The following is a 23,940-nucleotide window of genomic DNA, read 5'->3' as shown; positions in this document are numbered from 1 at the left end:
TTGGAGTATAATTGCTTTACAATGTTGTTAGTTTCTGCTGTATAACAAAGTGAATCAGCTATGTGTATACGTATATCCCCATATCCCTTCCCTCTTGAGCCTCCCTCCCACCCTCCCTATCCCACCCCTCTAGGTCGTCAAAGAGCAGTGAGTTGATCTCCCTGTGCTATGCTGCAGCTTCCCACTAGCCATTCATTTTACATTTGGTAGTATATATATGTCAGTCCTACTCTCTCACTTCGTCCCAGCTTCCTCTTCCCTCCCGTGTCCTCAAGTCTGTTCTCTACGTCTGCATCTTTATTCCTGTCCTGCTACTAGGTTCATGAGTACCGTTTTTTTTAGATTCCATATATATGCGTTAGCATACGGAATTTGTTTTTCTCTTTCTGACTTACTTCACTCTGTATGACAGACTCTAGGTCCATCCACCTGTATCATTCTTTAAAGTTCCTCTCTTAGTCTAAAAGGCTTATGCAAACAGCACACTTAAAGGTTACGTATGTATCTTCTCTGGCTTTGAGTGCAAATTTTAGTTAACAAGACCCCCAGAAACTCCTGGAAGCATCTGAGGTGCAGTGGGGCAAGATGAGGAGAAAGGTACTTAGACCTTGATGTTTGTGGAGGTCTCCAGTGGTGTTGGCCTTGACAGATTTGTTGGTGACACAGGACCACGCTGACCAGTGCTCCTTCAAGGCCTCAAGGTGATATCCTATGTCCTACATACTGTAGACCAAACATTCCACTCCCCGCTTTGGGGTACTTTTATGGTGCTACTTTGGGGAAGCCCTGCTATCAGGCAGATCTCTACGTCCTTTCTTCAGCAGCGGTCCCCATCTCCTGTTACCTTCACCCTCAGCCCATATCCAGAGAAGGCCCTATAGATAGTGGAGTGGGCAGAGTGAGGTCTTCATTATTCCACTCGATAATAACTGCTTTGCTTTACCTAGGAAGCAAGAGGACATGAACACCAAGGGAGTGCAGGCCAGTGGCCCTGCAGAGTTGAGGGGGCCCTAGCAGGGAGGAGATGGGGAAAGAGCAGACTAAGGCTGTTGGGAAGGGAATGGGGGCAGGGAGCAGGGGTACAAAACTGGGTGTTTACTTGCCCCAGTCATTTCCTTGGCGGGCAGGGAGGCCTTCAGAAAGTAGGGTACAGTTCTACAGGTGAGCCAGGAGGTGGCCCACGCCTGCCCAGCAATTTGTACAGGAGGAGAAAAGCTAGCGCAGAGCCCAGGAATCCTGAAAGCAGTGTGGGATGGGTAAGAACTGCCAGGGGCCCCAGGGGTTTAACTCCTGGTATCCTGTCATCACAGTCTATTAGTAGACATTAGGGAGGACCTTCTTTATGTTTGTGTCTGCTTGAAGTTAGAAGTACCATTTGTGGTTCTCAGAGGACTTTGTGTTTTGGTCTTCGCTTTTGCCAAACCTCTGGATATTGTGGTCTGTGCGTCTCTCAACAGGTCCAGTATCCCATGAGCAAAAGCTGTCGCAAAGCTTGGAAATTGCCTTGACGTCAACCCTTGGCTCCATGCCCTCCTTCACAGCTCGGCTGACCAGGGGACAGCTCCAGCACCTCAGCACAAGAGGGAGCAATACTTCCTGGAGGCCAGGCTCCAGCTCGGGTAAGAGGGGCCCTGTCTGTCTCCTCAGAGCCCTTGAACAGGATGCCGGGCCATGCCTCTGGGGCTCTGTGAACCTCTATGCCCAAGCTCCTTAGCTCCAACACCTAGGCCTTTACTTTTCCAGGGTGAGTTCAAGGGCTGCCTATGAAGTTTAACTCTTCACAAGAAAGTCATTCTTTAGTCAATTCTTAGTAATTCTGTGGCGTTGGGGATTGGTGTTTTTTGGTAAGATCTAATGTTAATTACTCTGTCCTGAGGACTTTTGTTTGTTTCTCCCTTTTTGCTTATTTTTCTTATGTAGTCTGTCTCTCATCTGACATCTGGGGTACTTTATGTAAATGTGGAGGGTGGTTTCAAGTTGAGTATGTCATCTTCATCCCTTCCTATTAACATTTTCACCAGTATCTTAGAACAGTGATAGCTTACTGAGCTAAGTTTTGCCTAAAATGAACCTGGGACCACAATGGATGATAGAATCGGTTAGGATACAAAGTGAGAGAATCTGGAGCATTTTTTACAAGATGAAATCTGGTGGGGCTAATGATAAGGTATACACTTGCTTCCTCCTGCCTGTCCAAAGTTAGTCTGTTCTCTTATTGCCTGGATCCCAGGCTATCTTACCTTTTCTGCCCTTGTCCCCTCCTCCCTGTCTCTCTGATTATGTTTCCATCCTAATCACTCCCAGAACCTGTCTTGTCCAGGTGACCAGCAATTTCCATGACCCCAAATTCGATGGACACTTACCCTCTCAGCAGCGTCTATTGTGGCTAACCAGCCTCTCCTTTCTGAAACACCTGTCTTGGCCTTCCGGATGTTATGCTCTTTTTCTCCCCATTTTCAAGAGTCTCTCTTCAATTTCCTTTGCTGATTCTTCCTTCTCTTCCAGACTCTTGTCTTAGACCCTCTTCTCTATACTCTGTGTCACTCAAGTGAGAGCCCACTTGGCCTGTGACTGCCCATATTCACCTGTAGCTCCTTCCTCTCCTTGGAACTCAGACCCTGACCTCCCTTACAGCTTCTTGGTGCCTCTGTGTGGGAGACTCATGGATATCTTAAGTGAATTTCTAACTCAGAACTGCAGGCGCCTCCAAAGGTTTTTCCCCATAGCCCCCCATCATCCAGTCCCTGGTAAAGAGCAAGCATCTTCTACCCTGTGGTCAAGCCTATAACATGGAGGTCATCCTTGGTTTCCGTCAACATTCCTGACATTCTATTCATCATCAAGTTTTGTTTACACTGCTCCAAAATAGATCTCAGGGATGTCCTCTCTGCTCCATTACTCTTGCTGCTACCCTGGCCCCAGCTCCTGCACTGCTCCCCCAGATTCCTGTAGCAGCCTCTGCTGCTCCTCCACAGTCACCCTTGCCTTGCCCATCCTCCTCATAGGAGCCAGAGGGATCTTTTTTTTTTTTTTTTGCGGTACGCGGGCCTCTCACTGTTGTGACCTCTCCCGTTGCGGAGCACAGGCTCCGGACACGCGGGCTTAGCGGCCATGGCTCACGGGCCCAGCTGCTCTGCGGCATGTGGGATCCTCCCGGACCGGGGCACGAACCCGTGTCCCCTGCAGCGGCAGGCAGACTCTCAACCACTGCGCCACCAGGGAAGCCCAGAGAGGGATCTTTTTATGTAAGCCAGATCATGATACTCCACTTCTTAGAATCCTTCCAGGGTATCCCACTGAACTTGGAATAAAATATAAATTGCTGCCTGTGAGGTCCTGCATGTTCCAGCCTGCTCCACCCTCCTCTGCCACTCTCTCACACATCACACCTTTGTTTTTTCTGTTTCTTTAATGGACCAGCCACTCTTTGTACTTGCTGTCCCTTTCACTCATGCATGGCTGGCTCCCTTTCATTCTTATGGCTCTTCACCCAAAAGGTCATCCTTGCCCTCTCCAGATGGGTGTGGACTGGGGGAGAAAGAGCAGCCTCCCTAGGCCAGGGCCACGAGAGAAGGGCAGCAGGTATAGCTTGGGGAGGAGGGGTGGCAAGACCTGCCCGCTGTGGCCCTCATTCAGGAGACTCTGTGGGAAGCATGAAGGAGAGAGCCTGCAGCACAAGAAAGGGATTGATGGGTCAGGAGGGGAACTGCTGGGCTACAGGCTAAAGAGACTCAGGTGCCAGGCTCAGCAGGCAGGTCTGCTACAGACAGACCTCAACCCTGCCCCTCTGGTGACCTCCGTCCCCCCTTGACCTGCCCAACCTGGGTACCTCAGACCATTTTTTGCTTTTTCTTCTTGTCACATCTCACCTTTCTTGCAGTTTATCAAGGTTGTCAGGGTGAGCTTGTGCCTTGCTCTGACCTTGGCAGCCTATCCAGGGGAAAGTCCATCTTGCTGGGAGAGCAGCAGGAAGGGCCCAGTGCTGCCTAGCAGCCCTCAGAAGCCAGCTTTTCTTGAGCATTCATTGGAGCACCGAGATTTGATTATGGAGAGGAGGCTCCCCAGATTCTCAGGCTCTCTGGCATCCTCTCCTCCCAGATCAGTCAGAGGCGGCCTAGGGAGGGAGGAAGCCAGGCTGCTGAAGGGATGCAGGGTAGGGAAGCTTCTTGTCCTACTCCAGGCACATGCCCGCCTCCAGGATGGAGCCTGGACTGGGGGCAGCTTTTCCTAACCCTGGCCTATTTTCTTCCCTGATTCACCAGAGCAGCCTGGGAGCATCCTGGGCCCCGAATGCACATCCTGCAAAAGAGTGTTCTCTCCCTACTTCAAAAAGGAGCCCGTGTACCAGCTTCCCTGTGGCCATCTCCTGTGCCGGCCCTGCCTGGGTGAGAAGCAACGCTCCCTGCCCATGACATGCATAGCCTGCCAGCGGCCATTTGCCAGCCAGGACGTTCTGCGGGTTCACTTCTGAGTGACTAGCCTCAACCTGAGAAGACCCATCGCTGGGAGGAGCTGAGGAGGAGCGAGTGGGGGGTCAAAGCTCCTGGGGTCTGGCCAGGTCCCAGGCACAGGGGGGCCTCTGCTTTCTCGCGGGCTTTCCCTTTGTCTCCTCCCACAGCATAGCACATGGGCCTGCGGTGTGAGGGGTCAGGGAAGGGGCTCTCCACGCCTGCTCAAGTGGCAATAGGATAACAAAGCCATAGTTTGAGCTGGGAGGGATGGGGGAGATGTCCCTGCCCTCCTGTGCCTCCCTGCCAGCACCCCCCTGCCAGAGCCCAGGGCCTGCTAGAGCCAGCCCCACCCTCTGAGGCCCCCCAGGTCATCTGCACACACCCCTCAGCCTATAAGGTGGATGTGAATGTGGCTCGGGATCTCAGAGAGAGCCTCCACCTTCAGTGTCACCCAAAAGTGGAGCATGGCAAGGATCTGTGGAGTAAATGACTCAGCTCCTCTGACTGGCAAACCACTCCGAGCCTTAATAAAGCAATGGTTGACGTCCGCTGTGGGCTTCCTCTTGTCTGTGTCATCATACTCCTCTACCCTACCTGCACCCACACAAAGTGGGACTGTCACAGGGCAGCCGTGAGCAGTCACTGCAACCCTGTCAGATTGTAATTTGGGTCAATGGCCTGAAGGGACAAGAAGTTGCATTTGCAGGTGCATCTGATGCATGAGGGTTTGCAGGTGGGTGTGCACGCCAGTTGGGAGGGTTGAGCAGCCCCCTAGGCTGGTGACAGCTTGCTTAGCTGCGTGTTGGCAGAGCTACACTGCCTTCTGAGGGGAGAAGGTACCTTTTCTGCATGGGGCCTATTTCAGCAAAGATACTTGGGGATAGATTGCACTTTTTTTTCCCATTCAAAATTTTGGAGTCCCAGAGGGAAAATATGTATTCCTACAACTGTTTACTGTATGGAGTAGATCCTAGTCATGGAAGAATATCCGTGAAAAAATACACTCTGCTATTCCCTGTTTCCTCTGAGCATGTTTGGGAAGGAGGAGCGCAGTGATGCTTCTTATTTTATTCTTGAGATTTCATCACAGCCACTGGTGGACAGGCTGTGGGGGTCCCTCAAGCCACTCAGGGTACTGAGCCATCTGCTCTCCACTACTCCCACAGGCCTGCTGCCTCCGGGACCCTCCAGGGGAGGAGGACAGCGTTCTCTCTGGCCTCCACGCTTTGCTCACAGGGCAGAGAGAACTATAGTTGTTACACTAATGGGGGAAGGAGGGAGCTTATTAAAAATTCCATTCTTGGACTCCAGATCTAAGAATTTAGAGATCTGGGGTTGGGGTTAGAGAATGTGTTTTTAAGAGTTCCTAGAAGGTGTGTATGGCCACAAAGGTGGCTGTGGAGGCAATCCCACCCTCCCCTCTGCCTCCTGGTGACACTTCCCTTGACCCCTCACATGAGCCTCCAAGGTCTGCATTGGTGGGCTTTCCTCTTGGCTGGTGAGACTCCCGTGTGTCCTTTGGCTTTAAATGTCTGGGTCAGTCCGGATTATTGCCTTATCTTCCTTGTGTGCTTGTGTTCTAGGAAAAGCCCCACCATTGCAGCAAAAGCAGTGCTACAGAGGGGAGGGCAGTTCCTACCCTCAGCCTGTCATGGCCTCAAGATAACAGCCTAGTTCCCCAAGAGCAAGTTCACTGCTGGGAGGCCTTCCCTCTGGGGTTTGTCTCGTCTCTCCCAACCTGGGAGCCTGAGGAAGTCGCCAGCGTGGGGTCAGCATAAAGCACAGAGTGCCCAGATGAGGGCAGAGGTTCCTCCCCTCCTGCGGGGGGCCTGGTGATCTGCATTTTGAACAGGCTGCTGCTCCCCAGGTAGCTCTGGGAGGAAACCAGGCATGGGAGCCCCTGTGATGGACAGGTGGAGCCATAGCCACATCCTTGGAGATGCACCATTTTTATCTTAAAGGGTCCCCTAAAATGAAGTGGTCTTTTCACCACCCTTGCCAGAACACACAAAGCACTGCTGGGCTCCGTTTCTCTCCCCTAGAAAATGAGAATAACTTTTCTCTTGCTGCCAACTAGACTCAAAGGATTTCTCACCAGAGCCCAGGGCAGGCGCAAAGCAGCTAACCAATTAACTCAAGGAGCTGGACTCTATTGACTCTGAGAAGACTCAGGACTTCAAAGCCTTGTGACCCCACTGCCCCCTTGCTTGACCACAGGGTCTTTGGGGGTACATGTCCCCTTTCCTGTAGCATTTAACCCAAAGTCCATTTGGGGGCACGCAGCCCTGGGCCCTTTGAGAGCAGGAAGCTGGGCCCCAGTGGCTGGTCTCCAAATCTTCATCCCCAAGGTGCAGAGTGAGGCCTTGCCCCATAACCTGGCCGTCCCCTTGTGGGGCCAAGGCCCCAGGCCTTGGCTACTCCACCCTCACTCATGCTCCCTCTGCCTTCGCCCTCCAGCCCCAGGGGCAGGCAGAAAGGAGGGCCACTCAGAAGTAGTCCTGAAGGTAGAAGAAGTAGGGAAACCAAATCACCAAGAGGAGCAGCTGCTCTGTGCCCGGAGTACTCCATCTCCAGGCGGCTGCATCTGGGTCCTGGAGCTGAAAGGCTCCCCCATCCCCTCGTCAGCCCTGCTTCCTCCCATGGGTCTCCAGCCTGAGGCCGCTCAGTTGCTGGGTGCTTTTCCATTCCCCAAGAAATGGTCCTCTGCTGCCTGGGTTGCTGTAAGGAGGTCTGCAGACAAAGAGACCTGCCCCTGGAGGGACCCCCCCCGCCCCCCCGCCAGGCTGCCGGGCTGCCAGGCTGCTGCTCACCTGCGGTCTGCAGTATTGTGATGCTGGGCTGGCTGCCTGTGTGCTGGCCACTGGGGCAGGGACGGGGCTGCTGGTGTGCTGGGCCCTCCCGCGGAGCTGCCCTCTCCCCTCTCCAGCCACACCGGCCTGCTTGGCCTCTCAGTCCACTTACACAGGCAGGATCTTTCCTTCCAGTTCTAGGTTGGAAGGGGCGTGGCTGGATGGGGAATTGGCCAGTAGAGTGGCTTTTTAAAGTAAATAAAAATAACTCAGGGGCTTCACTGGTGGCGCAGTGGTTGAGAGTCCGCCTGCCGATGCAGGGGACACGGGTTCGTGCCCCGGTCCAGGAGGATCCCACATGCCGTGGAGCGGCTGGGCCCGTGAGCCATGGCCGCTGAGCCTGTGCGTCCGGAGCCTGTGCTCCGCAGCGGCAGAGGCCACGGCAGTGAGAGGCCCGCGTACCGCAAAAAAACAAAAAACAAACTCAGTTCCTCAGTCACACCAGCCACATTTGAAGTACTGAATAGTCACATGTGCTAGTGGCTACCCTGTTGGACAGCACAGATACAGAACATTCCACCATCAAAGAAAGTTCTATTGGCCCTTGGTGTTCCCTTTACCGCTTAGGAACCTGTCTCCCGGGAAGTAGGGAAACACCCCTACACGGGGGTGGAGCTTGTAACGGAGAGCAGGACAGTGGGGTAATCAGATGCGCCAGTACCTTGCCGGCCCCCACCCCCACCCGGCAGAGGCCGTGTCCACAGCCTCCTCCCTGCTGTAATGCACTCCCTCCCTTACAAAGAGATGCCTTGGCCCAGAGGGTGACAAGATCTCCCGAGTGGCACAGGGAGGAGGTGAGGAGGAAGGAGGAAGAGGCAGCCATGTGGCAGTTGGCAGGTTTTTTCCACCAAGGTTTGCATCAGTAACAAGGTAATGCTACCCATAGCCATACTACTGAGAGATGACCACTCAAACATGGCTCTCCTGGCTCTTTTCCCTTCCAATAATTTTTTATAAGGAAAAAGAGGCACGTGTATATACTGTGTGGTTCTGTTGCCTGCTATTTCCCTTAACATTATTTAATGGACATTTGCTGTCATTACACACTATTCTTATTATAAAGATCTTTTTGAAGAACAAGCCAGAATAACTAGAAAAAATCTGAAAATGAACAGTTCGATTTGGGGGTGGGGAAAACTAACCCATGAATACACAGACAGAGCAATGAAAAAAATTTTAAAATCCAGTAACAGACCCAACTGCATAAGGAAATTGGGGCGGCGGGGGGGCGGGGACCTCTCAGCAAGTGGTGCTGGAGTCACTGGAAGAAGGAAACCATCTAAGAACTAGAAGAAAATGGAAAATGAGGAAATTCTTGTAAAGCTGGAAGTGAGAAAACCTTTCCTGATTTCAGAATCCACATATAGTTAGGGGAAAGATTGATAAAGTTGACTACATAAAAAATTAAAATAAAAAAACCCTCTTACATAGAAAAAGAAAGCCACCGTTAGCAAGGTAAAAACACAAATTACAAACTAGGAAAATACAATATGTAAGTTGTATTACAATGGTTAATATTCCAATATATAGCTTCTAAAAATAAAGACACACAAAGAAATGCAAATGGCCTTTTAAGCATGTCAAAAGATGCTCAACCTTGCTCATAAATACGATGAAATAAAAATACGCCTGAAATACCATTTCTTGTTTAGCAGATGGGCACAAATCTCAAAATTTGGCCACAATCTGCTGATGAGGCTGTGGGAATGCAAGGAGTACACCCTCTGTGGAGGTGAATATCTAGCAAAGTTACATATGCATGATCCCTCTGACCCAGCCATCCCACCTATAGGATTCTAGCCCAAAGATTCTTCGGCAAAAAATGAAGAGAACGATTCCAACCCTACCAACAGGCAGCCTGAGCAGCCAGGGCTGGTCTGGGGGGCTTAGAGCCACATCACCCCCTGTGGAGTGGCCAGCTGTGTCCAGAAGATGGGCCCAGGAACAAGTGGTTTGCACACACATGATTTTGCATGAAATATCAAGGAGATTATAGAGAATTTGAAGCCCATCCAGGTATGAAAAACAACAACAACAAAAAAACCTTTGCATTCAGAAGTCTTTCAGGTGGTCCAGTGGTTAAGAATCTTTCTTGCAATGCAGGGGATGCCGGTTCAATCCCTGGTCGGGGAACTAAGATCCCACATGCCAAGGGGCAACTAAGCCCACACGCCAGAACTATAGAAGCCCGAGCACCACAACTAAGACCCGATGCAGCTGAAAAAAACAAATAAAAATAAATAAATAAGTCTTTTAGAAAGTTTCTATATATTGAGCATGCCATCCTGGGAATTGTGCTAAGCACTTCATACATATTATCTCATTTAATCCTCACAACTCTCAGTAGAAGGAGTAAGCTGAGGCCCAGTTCCATGAAGAGCTCATCTGACTGACTCCAAGGCCACCAACTTAACCCCTGAGACTCTCTGAAGGTAGTAGAGGCTGGCAAAGATCAGGCGCAGGTCCCCTCTACAGGGGTGGCCTGGATGTTGTCACCACAGAGCCGCTAAGGATCCCTCCTTTGAACGGGAGCCTAGTGCAGGGAACAGGGTACTGCCAGCACTGATCTGGTGGGAAACCACCCAACTCCACGACCTACTAGAACCTTTCCACCTGGGCCCAAGTCCATCATGAGACCCAGATCTAAAGGCACAAACAATTCTATGGAATAACAACTCATGACCAAGCTACAGCACAGCTTTTGAAAATTCAAAAATATTATACCTCTAGGCACAAAAAATAAAAGAATTCCCCTTCCCCCACCACCGCCAATAAAGACTCAGCAGCATTAACTTCCTGTAAATGGATACATCTTCTGGTTGAAATGAAAATGGAAAAGTACCTGTCATGTACAGTTACTGAAAGAGGTGAGTGTGGGAAGGAGCAAGGAGACAGGTGGAAGAGTGGCTCAGGAATGGTCTCTGGCAGGCTGTGGCCAACGGCAGTGGGTGCTAGGATCCCGAGATGTGGTTGCCATGGTACAGACAGCAGCTCCAGTTGTGTGATGTATGTGGCTGAGGGAGAAAGAGAAAGAGAAACTGGGTGATGGGGAAACAATAGCTAATGAGCTCTATGTGGTCCTGGGGGGGGTGGGCAGGCATAAGGGATGGACAGACTGGGGGACAGTCCCAGGAAAATATCAGGAAGCAGAGGTAGGTGTAGGGAGGAAGGGGGGCTGCTGACACCCTCTAAGGTGGTAAGAAGAACTGGGTTTGAAAAGAGAGCATCTAGAGAATGAGGGTCAGGGAGGCAGAGACACAGCCTGGCCTCCGCCTCCCATGATTCCTCATACTCTTCCCTTGGGCCCAGGGCCCAGACATCACCTGTGACTCAGCTGATGAAATGCAACCTCATGGCTCATTAATTAGGAAGCCTGTAATTAGCCCGTCTCAGAAACCAGGATCCCCCAGAGAGAGCCCCTCTCACCTGCCTTCCTCTCCCCCCCACCCCAAGAATGAGATCAGGCTTGAGGGGATCTGGCCCCTGGGAATGAGGAGGGGAGGGGAGCATGAACACCGGGGGTAAATGAGATGCCGAGGCATGTGTTTATGCACCAGGCGGCCTTGGCAGATTGACCTTCTGTAATGAGATGGCGGAAATGATGGTAAGTGCCTCAGCCCCTGAAAGTTTCCTCAACTCAAGAAACCTGTGGGCAGGCTTGAGCGGCCTGGGTGGACCTGTTCAAGCTTGGTCTAAGGCCTGCAAAGCTGTGGCCCACATGTCTCAGTCATGGAGTGATCTGGAGCAAAAATACAGATTCAGCTGCCAAAACGCAGTTTCACATGATACGTGATGTCTGTCAGCAACTCTTCTTCAAATTCCCCCTTTATCCTCCCATCTACCTCCTGCAGTCCTTTTGTGCCCCTGCTCGCATACCTATTTTTCCAGTGCTCCCTGGAAACATCTATTCCAAACCTCAGTCTTCATCCTTTCCTCCTGACTTCATGCCACTGGGATGATTTCAAATGATTGGTTGCCAATTATTCAGCACTCCTCCCACCCAAAGGGGCACTTTGTTCCTTCTCTTGACCCTGGCCAGGCTTGTGGCTGCTTCGACCAATGGAGTGTGGCAGCAGTGACCCTATGAGATTTCTGAGGCTGCCAGTCTGCTTAGTTTGCTGGAACACTCACTCTTGAAGCCTTGAGCCACCAAGCAAGAAGTCCAGGCTGTGAGAAGCCACACAGAGAGGCCACAGGCAGGCAGGCACTCCAGTTGGCAGTCCCAGCTGGGCCCAGCCTCTGAGTCATCTCAGCCCAGGTGCCCAGGCATGTGCATGAAGAAGTCTCCAGATGATTCCAGCCCCAAGCCATTCACTCTTTCCAGCAGGGATGCCACACATTGTGGGGCAGAGAAAAGGTGTCCTTGCTGTGCCCTGTTGGGGCTCCCGACCTTCAGAATCCATGAGCATAAAGAATGGTCGTTGTCTAGAGCACTGCATTGTGGGTGGTTTGTTACACAGCAGTAGTAACTGGAACAACCACAAAATCCTAGACAAATGCTGCAGGGGGGCTGGGGAAGGAGGGGGAGAACCTGGGAGCTCAAAACCAGAATCCTCTTAGCAGAGAGGGGAGGGGAAAATCTAAAAATATTCCTATGCTAATATTTTGTACCTGACCGTGGGCAGCCAGCACAGACAGAGGATCCTAATGCTTCCAGGCTGGCCAGCACACTGACTTGGCCATTTACTAAAGAGCCAGTGAGGGGCCCGATGCAGGGTCCTGGGGACACAAAGATGAAAGAAACACTGTCTAGTGGGGCAGGGAGACGGGGAAACACATGATTAAGGGATGTCTAGGTACAGTACTACATCAACCTGCAAGGAGAGTCAAGTCTGCTAAGGTCAGGGATGGGGGCAAGAAAGATGGGACTCTGGTACTGATCTCAGTGGATTTTGTGGGGAGGCATCCGCTGACTCTTCATAATAGCATCCTGATTTTCTTTTAAGGTACTACCCTTTCTCCATTGGCTACAGACTGAGGGAGCTTTAAGGAATGGACATATGACTCTCAAGAACATGAGGGGCAGGTAGGATTCTTCAGGAAGGGGCAGAAGGCAGTGAAATGGGTCTTCACACTCTGGTTTGGACCCTGGTGTCCTATGACAGGCGAGGAGGAAGCAGCTGAGTCGTTGGAGCCATGTGCCTACTGAGGGCAGGGCTCTGGCAGACTCAAGGACCATTAATGTCTAAGACCAGACAAGAAAAGCCCTTAGAGGGCCTTCTCTGGCTCTCCTCAGGGTGAGACCAGGGAACATGCCCACACAGAATCTGTGCACTGAGGGTTGTGGCCTGGAACTTGCTGCCTAACTTTCCCATGACTGTATCTATGGCTGGAAGAGTCCTCTTCCATGGGTCTATGGCCCAGGTGGACTGCCCCTCAGCTGTGCAAATGTGCCTACGTGGCGGGAAGGGGAGGCAATTTGTGAGGTGCACAGGCAGAACCCGGAACGTCCACCAGTGTGCCTGTCCCTGGGATGTGGGACAGAACAAAGCTATAGGGAGAGACCAGCCCCCGAGGCTGCCAAGTTCTACTGCAGACCTCCAAATCTGAACATGGACTTCAGGTCATCATGAACATATATTTTTCAAGGTAGGAGGACAGAACACGTTTCATTTTACATTTTGTTAGCTTGACTTACAACTTTTATATATTTAGTCATATTTTACCCCAGGTCCTAAAAAAGGTGGAGCTGATACTTAAAAAAAAAAATTTATTATGGAAAATTCCACACACATACAAAAATACAGATTAGTATACTCAACTCTCATGTACCCATCACCCAGTTTCAACAACTCTCAATTCATGGCTAGTCTTATTTCTTCTTTACTTACCCTCACCCAATTCACCCCTCTCATGTTATTTTGAAGCAAGTTAGGGTGGCATCAGATTAACACATTTAGGACATGATTTGTAGGAGCTCCTGGAGTTCTGTCTTCCAAAAAAACAGCAAATCACAACCTGGGATAGCCCATCAAAGCCTTGAAAGGTGCAGGGGTGGGGACCCCTCTCCCTCAGGGTGCTCTGGTGTTGGGGTCCTGCCCCTGCTCCTTGCTGGCTGTGGCACTTCAGGAAATTGCTTAACCCTTTTAAGCCTCAGTTTCCACAGCAATAAAATGGTGATAAACGTATCTTCTGACATTGTTACACAGCTTATAGTGTAGTGCTGGGAACACACTGTCAGCTTGCAGTAACTGTTAGCTGTTCCCCATCACCCCTGTTTAGGCATTTTCCCTGTTTAGTGTAGAAGATGGACAGATAAGTTTCTCCTCCCTGAGAAAGGAGAGGCTCGGAGGAGGGCACCCATTTTGTGACTGCCTCCCTTGCCATGAGGAGGGACACCCAGACATGAAGAAGGTGCCAGAGGCAGTAAGGAATTCCCAGGTGACTTCCCTGGACCCCAGGCCAAGCATAGGACCATCAACCTCCAACCCCGAATTCTAAATAAGTTATAAATGTCTTGGTGGTTTAGTCACTGTTAGTGGGTTTCCAGGCAATGGAGTGGTAAAGAACACAGACTCTGGGGACTGTGTTTCAATCCCAGGTCTGCTGTTTATTACCTGGGCCTCCTGGGGCAACTTCTCGGTCCCCCAGTTTCCTGTCTACAAATGGAGATAAAAATGACTTCCTCCTTCCTAGGGTTTTATGCGGATTCAAGGAGGAAAGGTTTGTAAAAGGCTGAGAACAGTACTGCCAGGTACCCAGGGCTATGGAAGTCTCTGTTGTTGTCCGGGGTTCAACAGGCCTGTTCTTCCTGTGTTATGTCCCGCCCCCCGCCCCCATGCTTAGATCCTCTTCCTTCACACCTTTGCAGCACAAGTTCTTTATCCTGCCAGCTGCGCCCTCCCTGCCCCCTCTTCCCGGAGCTCCCCACTCAGCCTTCACTCTCCAAACTACAGGCACCGAAGGTGTTCCGGAGAGGGGGACCTGCCCTGTGCCGTTGCCCCGCTGCCCACGCCCCGCGTGGCCACCCTGCGCGCTTTTCTCCGCCGGGAGCGCGGGGTTGGGGCCGGGCCGGGCTGGGCCAGGGTGTCAGATGGCGCAGCGAGATTCCTCCTGGGAGCCCCAGCCGGTGGGCCGTGCGCCCCGGCAGCGCCGCCCGCTTTGTGCTCGACCCCGTCGGGTCCCCGAGGCCCACGAAGCTTCCTGACTGCGCTTCTGCTCCCCTCGGCCCGCGGCATTTCTGGCCAGTCCTCTGGCTGAAGCGTGAGAGAAGCGCATGTGGCCCTCCGCTGGCTCTTCCCAGCCGACCAAAGGGGGCCACCTCGATCGCCCCCTCTCATGGGCGATCCCTGGTTGAGGAACTAAGATCCTGCAAGCCACAAAGACAACTACCCTGGTGTAGGCCTTGGAGCGGGAGCCCACAGTCCCCAGATGTGAATCCACCCACCTGGCTGCTGTACAGGCTTTTAATACAGAAAAAAGCCTGTCAAAAATATTTTTTCCTAGGTTATGTTGCTTTTTACTTAGGTTATTTTTGCAGGTAAGACTTTTTATGATGACCTCTCATTTCTGATTTCTTTTAAGCTTAATGTAACCCTCTTTAGAGATCTCATATTCACATTCAGCTCCCTCCCGTCTGATGAAGAAAGGAAAGCTTTTTTATTTTTTCCTTACTGCTGGTGCAGACCCAAGGCAGTTTCATGCTAAGGCCCAGCATTTTTCTTATGTTTGTTGCCCCTGCTCAACGCGCCCTCTTCAATTCATTCAGTCAGCAGTTCTTGGGCTCTCACAACGTTTGCTCACTTTCGTTCCTCTGCATAGTTCACAGAGCATTTGTGTGACCACACTGCTGAAGGTCCTTGAGTCAGACTAATAGGAAGCAGATGAGATGAGACGCTAGCAGACCTGTTTGAGAATGAGGCCACCCCCTTCGGAGGGTAGCAGAGATGTCATTATAGTACAAGCACTGGGTTGACCCTGAGAAAAAAGGAATAAGAAACAGGAGTGGGGGGCAGTTGTTACCTGTTCTCAGAAAAGAGGGTCTAAGGGTAAGGAAGTATTTAAAGAACATTCTGAGACTTGGAGTTTAATCTGGAGGCTTGCAACTCTTTGTTATGTAAAGATCTCTGAAAATTCTAACCCCTTATAGCACCTTCAGATCTGATTCCCTTAAGACCTCAGTGAGATAGGACATGGGGTCAGTACATCAAGCAACCTTGGGAACAGGTGTGACTCGCTCAAGGTCACACAGTAACTCCCTGGAGAGCGGAGGCTGGTACCCAGGGCTCCCCTCCCTCCCTTCCTCCTTTCCATAATTTATTGAAAACTCACTGTGTGGCAAGTACTGTACCAGGAGTGGGGTTACAGTACGGAACACAAAGGATGGAGTCCTTTCTGCCCTGAGGCTTTCATTCTAGAGGGGGTACAGTCATACATACAAAATAATAATAATAATAAACAAACAAATGAACTGCAAGTTGTAGTAGGTGCTATTAAACCCATCAACATAGACCCAACTTAAAAAATAACTGAGCTAAGTGTGAGGTATGCTCCACGTGGGTGCTCAGGGAAGGCTCCTCTTGGGAGATGACACTTTAAAGCAACAAGGTGAACCCCAGGGATAGGTGAGGGCAGGCAAGCCTTTTAGGACAAGGAGACAGCAGGCTCTGAAATTCCAAAGCAGGGATGGAAAGAAGCAGATAGTTTGATATAGATTTTAGAGGTAGGACTAACAAAGGGTGAGGCGAAGCAATGGATCAGGGTGAGTCCCAGGTTCTGGGAGGACCAGCTGGCTGGATGGTGGTATGATTGCAGGGCTGGAGAACCCTGGGAGAGAACAGGGGAGCAGCTAAGAATCAGGAGTTGACCATGCTAAGTTGGAAAGGCCTATTGAATATCCAAGGGGAGTTGTCACTGGACACTTGGGGGAGAGGCCCAGGATGGAGGTATGAATTTGAGAATCATTAGTTTGTAGAAAGTATATAAAATTATGGGGTTAGAAGCAGTCACCTAAGAAGAGAAGAGAAGGGACACAGGACTGAGTCCTGGGATACTCCAACATTTAGAAGTCAAGGTCAAAGAGGTAGAGCCAGAAAAGGAGACTGAGAAAGAACATCCAGTGTGGTGGATTTTTTTTTTGGCAATTTATTTATTTATTTTTTGCAGTATACGGGCCTCTCACTGTTGTGGCCTCTCCCACTGCGGAGCACAGTCTCCGGACGCACAGGCCCAGCAGCCATGGCTCACGTGCCCAGCCGCTACGCAGCATGTGGGATCCTCCTGGACCGGGGCACGAACCCGCGTCCCCTGCATCGGCAGGCGGACTCCCAACCACTGTGCCACCAGGGGAGCCCCAGTGTGGTGGATTTTAAAAGTATATATTTAAAAAGGACAAGTGCAGAATTCTCTAGCTATCCAGTGGTTAGAACTCGGCAATTTCACTGCTGGGACCCAGGTTCAATCCCTGGTTGAGGAACTAAGATCCTGCAAGCCACAAGACATGGCAAAAAAAAAAAAACAGGACAACTGCTCAACCATGTTGAATGCTACTAAGGGATAATGTAAAATGAGGACATGGACATGACCACCAAATTTGGTAATACAGAGGTAGTTTATGACCTTGATAACAGGAGTTTCAGTGGACTGGTTTGGGCAGAAGCCTGAGTGGAGTGAGTTGAAGAGTAAATGTTGACTTCTGGATAAAAATGGCAGTTGGACAACAATGAAAAACAAAGGTGATCACTAACTCCAGGGAACACAAAAGGTTGTTCAGTGATGGAAAGCTCATCATAATGTACCGTATGGTTTAGCTTGGAGGGTTAGCTTGCAGTCTAATTCGTAATAGTGACCTAACCATTATGACATTATTATATCAAGAAAATGGTGTGGGAGGGTACTGTGAGGGGTGGCGGGGAAGGACTGGTAAAAGAGTTAATCCTCTCTTTCTAAGTGACACTGAATCAAGATCATGAGCTAAGTTGTAGAAGATGTAAGGGTGGCAAAGGTGTGAAAAAGTAGTTTTGGAAAGAGAACATATAAGGGAAGTGAAGAAGGGGTGGGGGTGTCCTCAGGGTCCATGTGACCTGTGAGGTGTTATAGTGGAAATGCAGCCAGTCAGCACAGTAATGGGACTTTTTCCAGCCAGTGTGGGCTCCAAGAAGGTGGTATTGGGAGAAGCAGGCCCTCTGGTATCTGTGTGGAGGTGGGATTTGGGATCTTCAAAGGGCCCTGGTATGGGAGGCAAGTCTTAGAATGGTGATTCAGGTAGACACGGCTAGTCAGGACACAGCTTGTACCAGAGCTTGAGCCCTTCATTTCCTGTAGCTCCTTCAGTTTTCAGTTGGTAACTCAGACCAAAAGTACAGAGAGGGCAAGGTGCTGGGCCAAGGCACAGCTGGCCTAAGCCAGGCCTCTGGCCGTCCCTCTCAGTCTGCCCCACAAGGCAGAGTCTCAGGAGGGCAATGTCCAGACCAAGTTTATTTCTAGGCCATGAACAGAATGAAAAAGTTTATCCTGCATTAACTCAGGAAGCTACTCTCTCTGGAAGAACTCTCTTAAGGTCTTATTAAGAATAATGGCATTAATGATACTACAATACTATTAATTAACTTTACAATGGTGCAGGCACTTTTTCAAATCTCTCCTGCATTACATTATCTCAGTTCTCATGACAACCTGGTGATGTGGGTGCAAATATCTTCCCCACTTCACACTGGAGAGAAATGAGGCACAGAGAGGTCAAGTGATCTACCCGAGTCATGATGTTTTGAGGAACAGAGGCCAGATTTCAACAGGCTGCTGGGCTCCAGCATCCTCACAGCCCCCCACCTCTGGGACCTGGGACCCTGCACTGCACTTGGTTGACAGGAAGCAGCTGGAGCTTCCTGGCAGGACTCTGGAGAGGAGGCTGAGAGTCTGGGGGTTGGGTGAGCTGGGGGCTGTGCAGCGCCTGAGAGGTTCAGGGTGGCTAGCTTGGATTCAAGGACCAGAGGGCCACTCAGGCGGCCGAGGGAGGGAGACTTCCATCCCTTAAACCTACCAGCCTGGGGTCATAAACCAAAAGCTGCTTCTCAGGCTGGGCCCATCTGGCTGTGGCTCTGGCCCTCCCTGAGCCTCAAAGCCCCCTGAGGCCCCAGGCCTGAGCTGGTACCTGCTCTGGTCCCCACATACTAGTGTCCTGGTCAGGGTAGGAATTGGGGCAAACTGGCTGTCAGTTTACCCCCCAACCTTTGAGCCTTACTGGGTCCGGATTTCCTCATTCCCCCATAGATGCTCCCCTCACCCCATGCTCCTGCCTGGAAGGAGAGTGATGGGGACATGCCAAGAAGCTATCCCCAAGGTCCCCAGTCCCTGAGTCTTTGGACCCTGGTGTGGGTGTGAGTGGGGGGGGTGGGAGCATCCCCAGCTCCCCCCGGGAACCTGCCTCACCCACCAAGTGGGAATGACCCCCTAACCCCATGTTGGTCTCTTGCCTCCATTACACGGGGCTGCAGGCAGCACTTTCTGTCCTAGTGCAGCTGGTACAAAGGCCTCTGTCTGCACCACCTCGAGTGTGTGCCGTTCTTGGTCACTTGTCCTCTCACAGGACTAATGCTCCTGATGGGGCCCTGCATACCGACTGTCCCCTGCTCATCACTCCTGGGCTGGGGCCTGACCTGCTCCTTACACAGCAGCCCCTCGGGTCACCCCTGCCCCCTCCTCTGGGGTCTGTGTTGGGGGACAGGGCCTGTTGACCCCCAGCCTCTTCTGGGCACCAGAAAGCTTGGAGACAGTCTCCAGGTGACCGCCCCCCCCGACACGTCTGTCTCTCCCTGAGTCCAGAGAGTCACAATTACAGTCACAGCAGCTCCTGTCACACCGCAGCCACACCGCTGCCAATGACAGCCCAGAGGCTGGCACCCCTCCCCCATCATCCCCTGCACAGGCCCACGTGCGTCCCCAGATGCCTGAATCACTGCTGACGACTGGGACCTGGCGGCCATGGGCTCCTGGGGAGCCACTGGGGAGGGGGGTGGTGGCCACGTCACCTCAGAGGGAACACCTGCAGACATAAATAGGCAGCCAGCGACGGCAGCACAGCACAGTCCACAGAGTAGCACTGCAGACTGTGCCCACCTGTGCCAGGATGCCTGACGCCACGCTGCCTGCCTGCTTCCTCGGCCTGCTGGCCTTCACCTCCGCTTGCTACTTCCAGAACTGCCCAAGGGGCGGCAAGAGGGCCATGTCCGACCTGGAGCTGAGACAGGTATGACCGTGGCCCATCTCAGGGTTACTGGGCCGGGGCAGAGGCCCAGGGATGGCATCACAGTGCAGGGGCTAGGAAGGGAAGTCGTGGGAGAGGCAGGCTTTAGGGGAAGTGCCCAACAGAAGAAGGGAGGCTTGGCATGGGCAAACAGAGGGGACCAGGCTGTCGGGCGGGCTAGGACGGGCCGTAGGACTTCCTGAACATTGTCTCCATCCAGAGAAGGGATGCAGGAAAGAGAGGTTTCCCCAGTAACTGGACTCTGTGCTGGATCAGGGAGAACTGGATGGCAAGACCTCCTCTGTGCCCATGGCGGCCTCTCCTCCAGGACTAGCTGGAGCTTCGGAGGCTCTGTCTTCTCCAGCACTTGAGGCCTTCCCTGTTCAACTCCTGGCCTCTCCTAGCCATGGGCCCCAGCCCCCCATCCCCCAGAAGCTGGCCATTGCCCTGAGCTTGCCTGAGTGGGAGGTGCCACCCAAGTATCCTGTAAGGAAGTTCTGCTGGGTACCTAGCCCAATTCTTTCATGCTGCATGTCCAGTGATTCCCTCTTATTCCACCTTCAGCAGAGCTAAAGGAAATCCAATAACCATGCTCAATTCTGTCAAGGCCACAGGTGGCCAGTTTTGAGCTGCGGAACAAACTAGGGTGGGTAGGTGGACAGCCCCCACAAACAACCCCTCCCTCTGCTTGGCAGCTTTGGAAGCTGGAGTCACCTAGGTGCCTCATGCCCTCCTCTAGGGCTCATGTCCCTGCCACCCACAGGGTCAGTCCATAGGTGAGTGAGCAGAGGTCAGGGCCCAAGTGAGGCCCACTGGCTTGAGGGGCAGGGTAAGGCCAGAGAGGGAACAGGACATGTGAAGAAGGGCCTGAGTGTATTCTGGAGCGGGGCAGGGACCCTCCCTGCACGGGGTGGGGTGGGTGTGGAGAGGGGGTGCATGCTAGAGATGGAACTGGAGCAACGCGGGCAGAGGAGGAAGGTCTGCATTAAGGGGAGGGTAGTGGGCAGCTGAGAGAGGGGTGCACACCAGGAGGCCCCAAAGGTGAGAAGGAAGGTCTCTCCCATGCAGCCCATGAGGGACCCCTCCCTCAACGAAGGGGGAGGATGCTGAGGGCTGTCACTGAGAGCTGTTCCTTAGTCACCTGAAAACCAAGGCAGCCGAGTAGCTTTTGAGTCCCCTCCTTCGACCGCTTCTGGGGGCCAAAGAGCGCCAGGGAGACCCCCGAACCTCCGGCGCTCCTCTGCCCTGTCCTCCCCCACCCGGCTCAGCCCCCCGCCCCGCAGGCTCTCCCTCCCGGGCCCGGGCCCCTCCCCGCCCCCGGCTCACCCCCGCCCTCCCGCCAGTGTCTCCCCTGCGGCCCCGGGGGCAAAGGCCGCTGCTTCGGGCCCAGCATCTGCTGCGGGGACGAGCTGGGTTGCCTCGTGGGCACGGCCGAGGCGCTGCGCTGCCAGGAGGAGAACTACCTGCCGTCGCCCTGCCAGTCGGGCCAGAAGCCGTGCGGGAGCGGGGGCCGCTGCGCCGCCGCCGGCATCTGCTGCAACGACGGTGAGCGGCCTGGGCGGCGGGGGGCGGGGGGGTGGCGCTGGGTCCTGGCCGGGGCGGGGGCCGGGCCAACCTGGGTCTGGTGGGGGCGGGGCCTGGGCAGCTTGCTGCGCCCCCGCGCCGCGCGCTCAGCCCATGCTGCCCGCAGAGAGCTGCGTGACGGAGCCCGAGTGCCGGGAGGGCGCCAGCTTCCCTCGACGCGCCCGGGCGAGCGACCTGAGCAACGCGACCCTGCTGGACGGGCCGAGCGGGGCCTTGCTGCTGCGGCTGGTGCAGCTGGCGGGGGCGCCGGAGCCCGCTGAGCCCGCCCAGCCCGGCGTCTACTGAGGCGCCCCCACCCCACCCCCCACCCTCGCAGCACGAAAAATAAACGGTCTTAAAGGCATTGGCTAGCGTGCGTCTCCGTCTCTGGGGGTGGAGAGGGGAGAGGACAGGAGGGTGGGGGACCAGTTCCCGGACCCTAAGTCGTGAGCAGATCCACCCCAGAAAAGGGACAGATCCTGTCGGGAAGCGATCTTGGGCCAGCACGATTCTAGATAGAACTACTGACAGGGCGACCTGCGGGCGGGGAGGGGAAGGGCCACTGTCCAGGCCGCGGAGAGGCTGGGTTGGGGATCTGGCAGAGGGATGGAAATAAAGGCAGAGATGGGGAAAGACATGGGTGGACAAGATAGCAAGAGACAGAGGGACAGCAGAACGATGGAGAGAGAGAGAGAGAAACATTGAGAGTCACGGAGAGAAGAGTGAGAGAGAGAGGCAAGGGGATGCACCAAGGGTGACCGCAGTTCTCGTCCCCGTTTACATCCTGGGAAGCTGAGGCACAAACAGCTTCAGGAATTCCCAGCCTATCTCATCCAAGGCTGTGCTTTATGTGCCCGTGTGGAGGGGACATCACCCCAGACCCAGCAGAGAGGGGGGCCAGGTACTGTCGGTCCAGGAGGAGACTAAGCATCCCCATTCGGGCCACTCAGCCAGCATGAGAGACAGAGCCCACGGAAACCCTAGGTACATACCCCTCCCCCCCAAAACAGCCACACCAACCACACACACAGCCAGACAAACAGACAAGAAAAAAATTGTTTGGGACATGCCCGGTGATCTTTGCCCACAGTCAGAGATACAGACCCTGAGATACACATTGGGAAGCACAGACACACCCAGAGAAATGCAGACCCAGCTGACTGGACCATAGACAGGCACATGTACACACACACACACACACACACACACACACACACACACACACACACTCACATTAGGACCTTCCAGCCTTGACAATGCAGCTTCAGGGTAGAAGTCTGCTAGCATTTGGCAGATCCTTTTCTATGGCCCTCTGTCCCTCTTTGTCCCCTCTATCCCATCCACCCCTTTATCCCCTTTCCCCTCACTGGTTTCTTTTCCCCTGTCCACCCCCTGACCTCTCGTTCCTCTTGCTTCTCCTTATCCCTCTTCATCCCTTCCTTGCCTCTTCTGTCCCAACTTTCCCCTCCGTTACCTCCCATCCTTCTCTCTCTACCCCCTCTCTTCTCTGCATCCTCTCCTTGGGATTTCTTGCTCCAGGTCTTGGGACCACAGGGGCTGCATCTCCTCTGGAATCCTCCCACACTTGGAGGCCAGGAGGGAGCGCAGGCAGAGAGAAGTCACTCTGAGCCCTGACCCCAACACCCTGCCTTGGGGCGGAGCCTAGTGACTCAGTCTCAGTCAGCCGCAAGCTCTCTTCTGGTCTTAGAGCTCTGCTCTGCCATCATCCTGACCCAGCTCAGTGTCCAGCGTGATTAAGTCTGGCCGGGGCAGGGCCCACACTGACTTCTCTCCCTGCCATGGCCTCCCGCCTCTACCCTAGTGTGGCACACTCAGGACCAGTCCCCAGGTCTGGGAAGACCTGGGGCAGGACCAGACCTAATAGGAATTTAGTAACCCATCCAGACAGAGGGCGGTGGGAAGAGGCAGCTTGGTTTTTAAAAAAGGATCATATGCTCAACGTCGCTAATTATTACAGACAAGCAAATCAAAACTGCAGTGAGGTATCACCTCACACCAGTCAGAATGGCCATCATCAAAAGACCTACAAATAATAAATGCTGGAGAGGGTGTGGAGAAAAGGGAACCCTCCTACACTGTTGGTGGGAATATAAATTGGTGCAGCCACTACGGAGAACAGTATGGAGAGATTCCTTAAAAAACTAAAAATAGGGCTTCCTGGGTTGCACAGTGGTTAAGAATCTGCCTACAAATGCAGGAGAAATGGGTTCCAGTCCTGGTCCGGGAAGATCCCACATGCTGTGGAGCAACTAAGCCCGTGAGCCACAACTACTGAGCTTGCGCTCTAGACCCTGCAAGCCACAACTGCTGAAGCCCGAGTGCCACAACTACTGAACCCCGCGTGCCTAGAGCCCGTGCTCCGCAACAAGAGAAGCCATCGTGGGACTTCCCTAGTGGCGCAGGGGTTAAGAATCTGCCTGCCAATGCAGGGGACACGGGTTCCAGTCCTGGTCCGGGAAGATCTCTCAGGCCGCGGAGCAACTAAGCCCGTGCGCCACAATTACTGAGCCCACGTGCCACAACTACTGAAGCCTGTGCTCCTAGAGCTCGTGCTCTGCAACAAGAAAAGCCACCACAATGAGAAGCCCGCACACCACAATGAAGAGTAGCCCCCATTCACCGCAACTAAAGCCCGCGCGCAGCAATGAAGACTCAACACAGCCAAAAATAAAATAAATAAATTTTTAAAAATCTCTTTAAAAAACAAAAACAAGAGAAGCCATCGCAATGAGAAGCCCGTGCACTGCAATGAAGAGTAGCCCCTACTCGCCGCAACTAAAGAAAGCCCGCGTGCAACAATGAAGACCCACCGCAGTGCCCCCCCCAAAAAAACAAAAAAAAACCCTAAAAATAGAGTTGCCATATGATCCAGCAA

The 23,940-nt window shown here is 52.9% G+C and overlaps 3 protein-coding genes across 14 annotated transcripts in view; all 3 read left to right on the top strand.

The window, feature by feature from the left end:
• LZTS3 (leucine zipper tumor suppressor family member 3) overlaps positions 1 to 4,999 on the top strand; it is a 45,672-nt gene extending 40,673 nt beyond the window's left edge. For 10 of the 11 annotated variants that reach the window (XM_027078766.1, XM_027078763.1, XM_027078758.1 and 7 more), the window contains 2 exons: positions 1,458 to 1,619; positions 4,263 to 4,999. The gene's annotated coding sequence lies outside the window, so the exon portion shown is untranslated. The remainder of the gene's footprint in view (positions 1 to 1,457; positions 1,620 to 4,262) is intronic. The other variant, XM_027078759.1, reaches the window with a different exon arrangement.
• The window catches only part of UBOX5 (U-box domain containing 5), a 32,829-nt gene extending 27,830 nt beyond the window's left edge, over positions 1 to 4,999 (top strand). The window contains exons 3-4 of one of the 2 annotated variants that reach the window (XM_027078768.1): positions 1,458 to 1,619; positions 4,268 to 4,999. In XM_027078768.1, the coding sequence (XP_026934569.1) occupies positions 1,458 to 1,619; positions 4,268 to 4,389 (284 nt within the window). In that variant the 3' untranslated portion in view covers positions 4,390 to 4,999. Of the gene's footprint in view, positions 1 to 1,457; positions 1,620 to 4,262 lie in introns of both variants that reach the window. The other variant, XM_027078767.1, reaches the window with a different exon arrangement.
• A 14,323-nt stretch (positions 5,000 to 19,322) lies between these two features.
• On the top strand, positions 19,323 to 21,408 carry AVP (arginine vasopressin). The gene is made up of 3 exons (XM_027078091.1): positions 19,323 to 19,484; positions 20,825 to 21,026; positions 21,172 to 21,408. Exons 1-3 carry the CDS (start codon positions 19,365 to 19,367, stop codon positions 21,348 to 21,350), a joined length of 501 nt encoding a protein of 166 aa, XP_026933892.1. The 5' UTR covers positions 19,323 to 19,364; the 3' UTR covers positions 21,351 to 21,408.
• The last annotated feature ends 2,532 nt before the right edge of the window (positions 21,409 to 23,940 follow it).

Source organism: Aethalodelphis obliquidens, unplaced genomic scaffold (genome assembly GCF_003676395.1).
Source record: "Aethalodelphis obliquidens isolate GAN/ISIS:26980383/991018 unplaced genomic scaffold, ASM367639v1 scaffold42, whole genome shotgun sequence".
Classification (NCBI taxonomy): Eukaryota; Metazoa; Chordata; class Mammalia; order Artiodactyla; family Delphinidae; genus Aethalodelphis; species Aethalodelphis obliquidens.
This window is presented reverse-complemented; position numbering and strand designations above follow the sequence as displayed.

Excerpts from the sequence above, each read along its gene's own strand:
- AVP (XM_027078091.1), top strand. The coding sequence starts at position 19,365 with ATGCCTGACGCCACGCTGCCTGCCTGCTTCCTCGGCCTGCTGGCCTTC. Across the intron at positions 19,485-20,824 it reads CCGACCTGGAGCTGAGACAG|TGTCTCCCCTGCGGCCCCGG; the intron begins GTATGACCGTGG and ends CCCTCCCGCCAG. Across the intron at positions 21,027-21,171 it reads CGGCATCTGCTGCAACGACG|AGAGCTGCGTGACGGAGCCC; the intron begins GTGAGCGGCCTG and ends TGCTGCCCGCAG.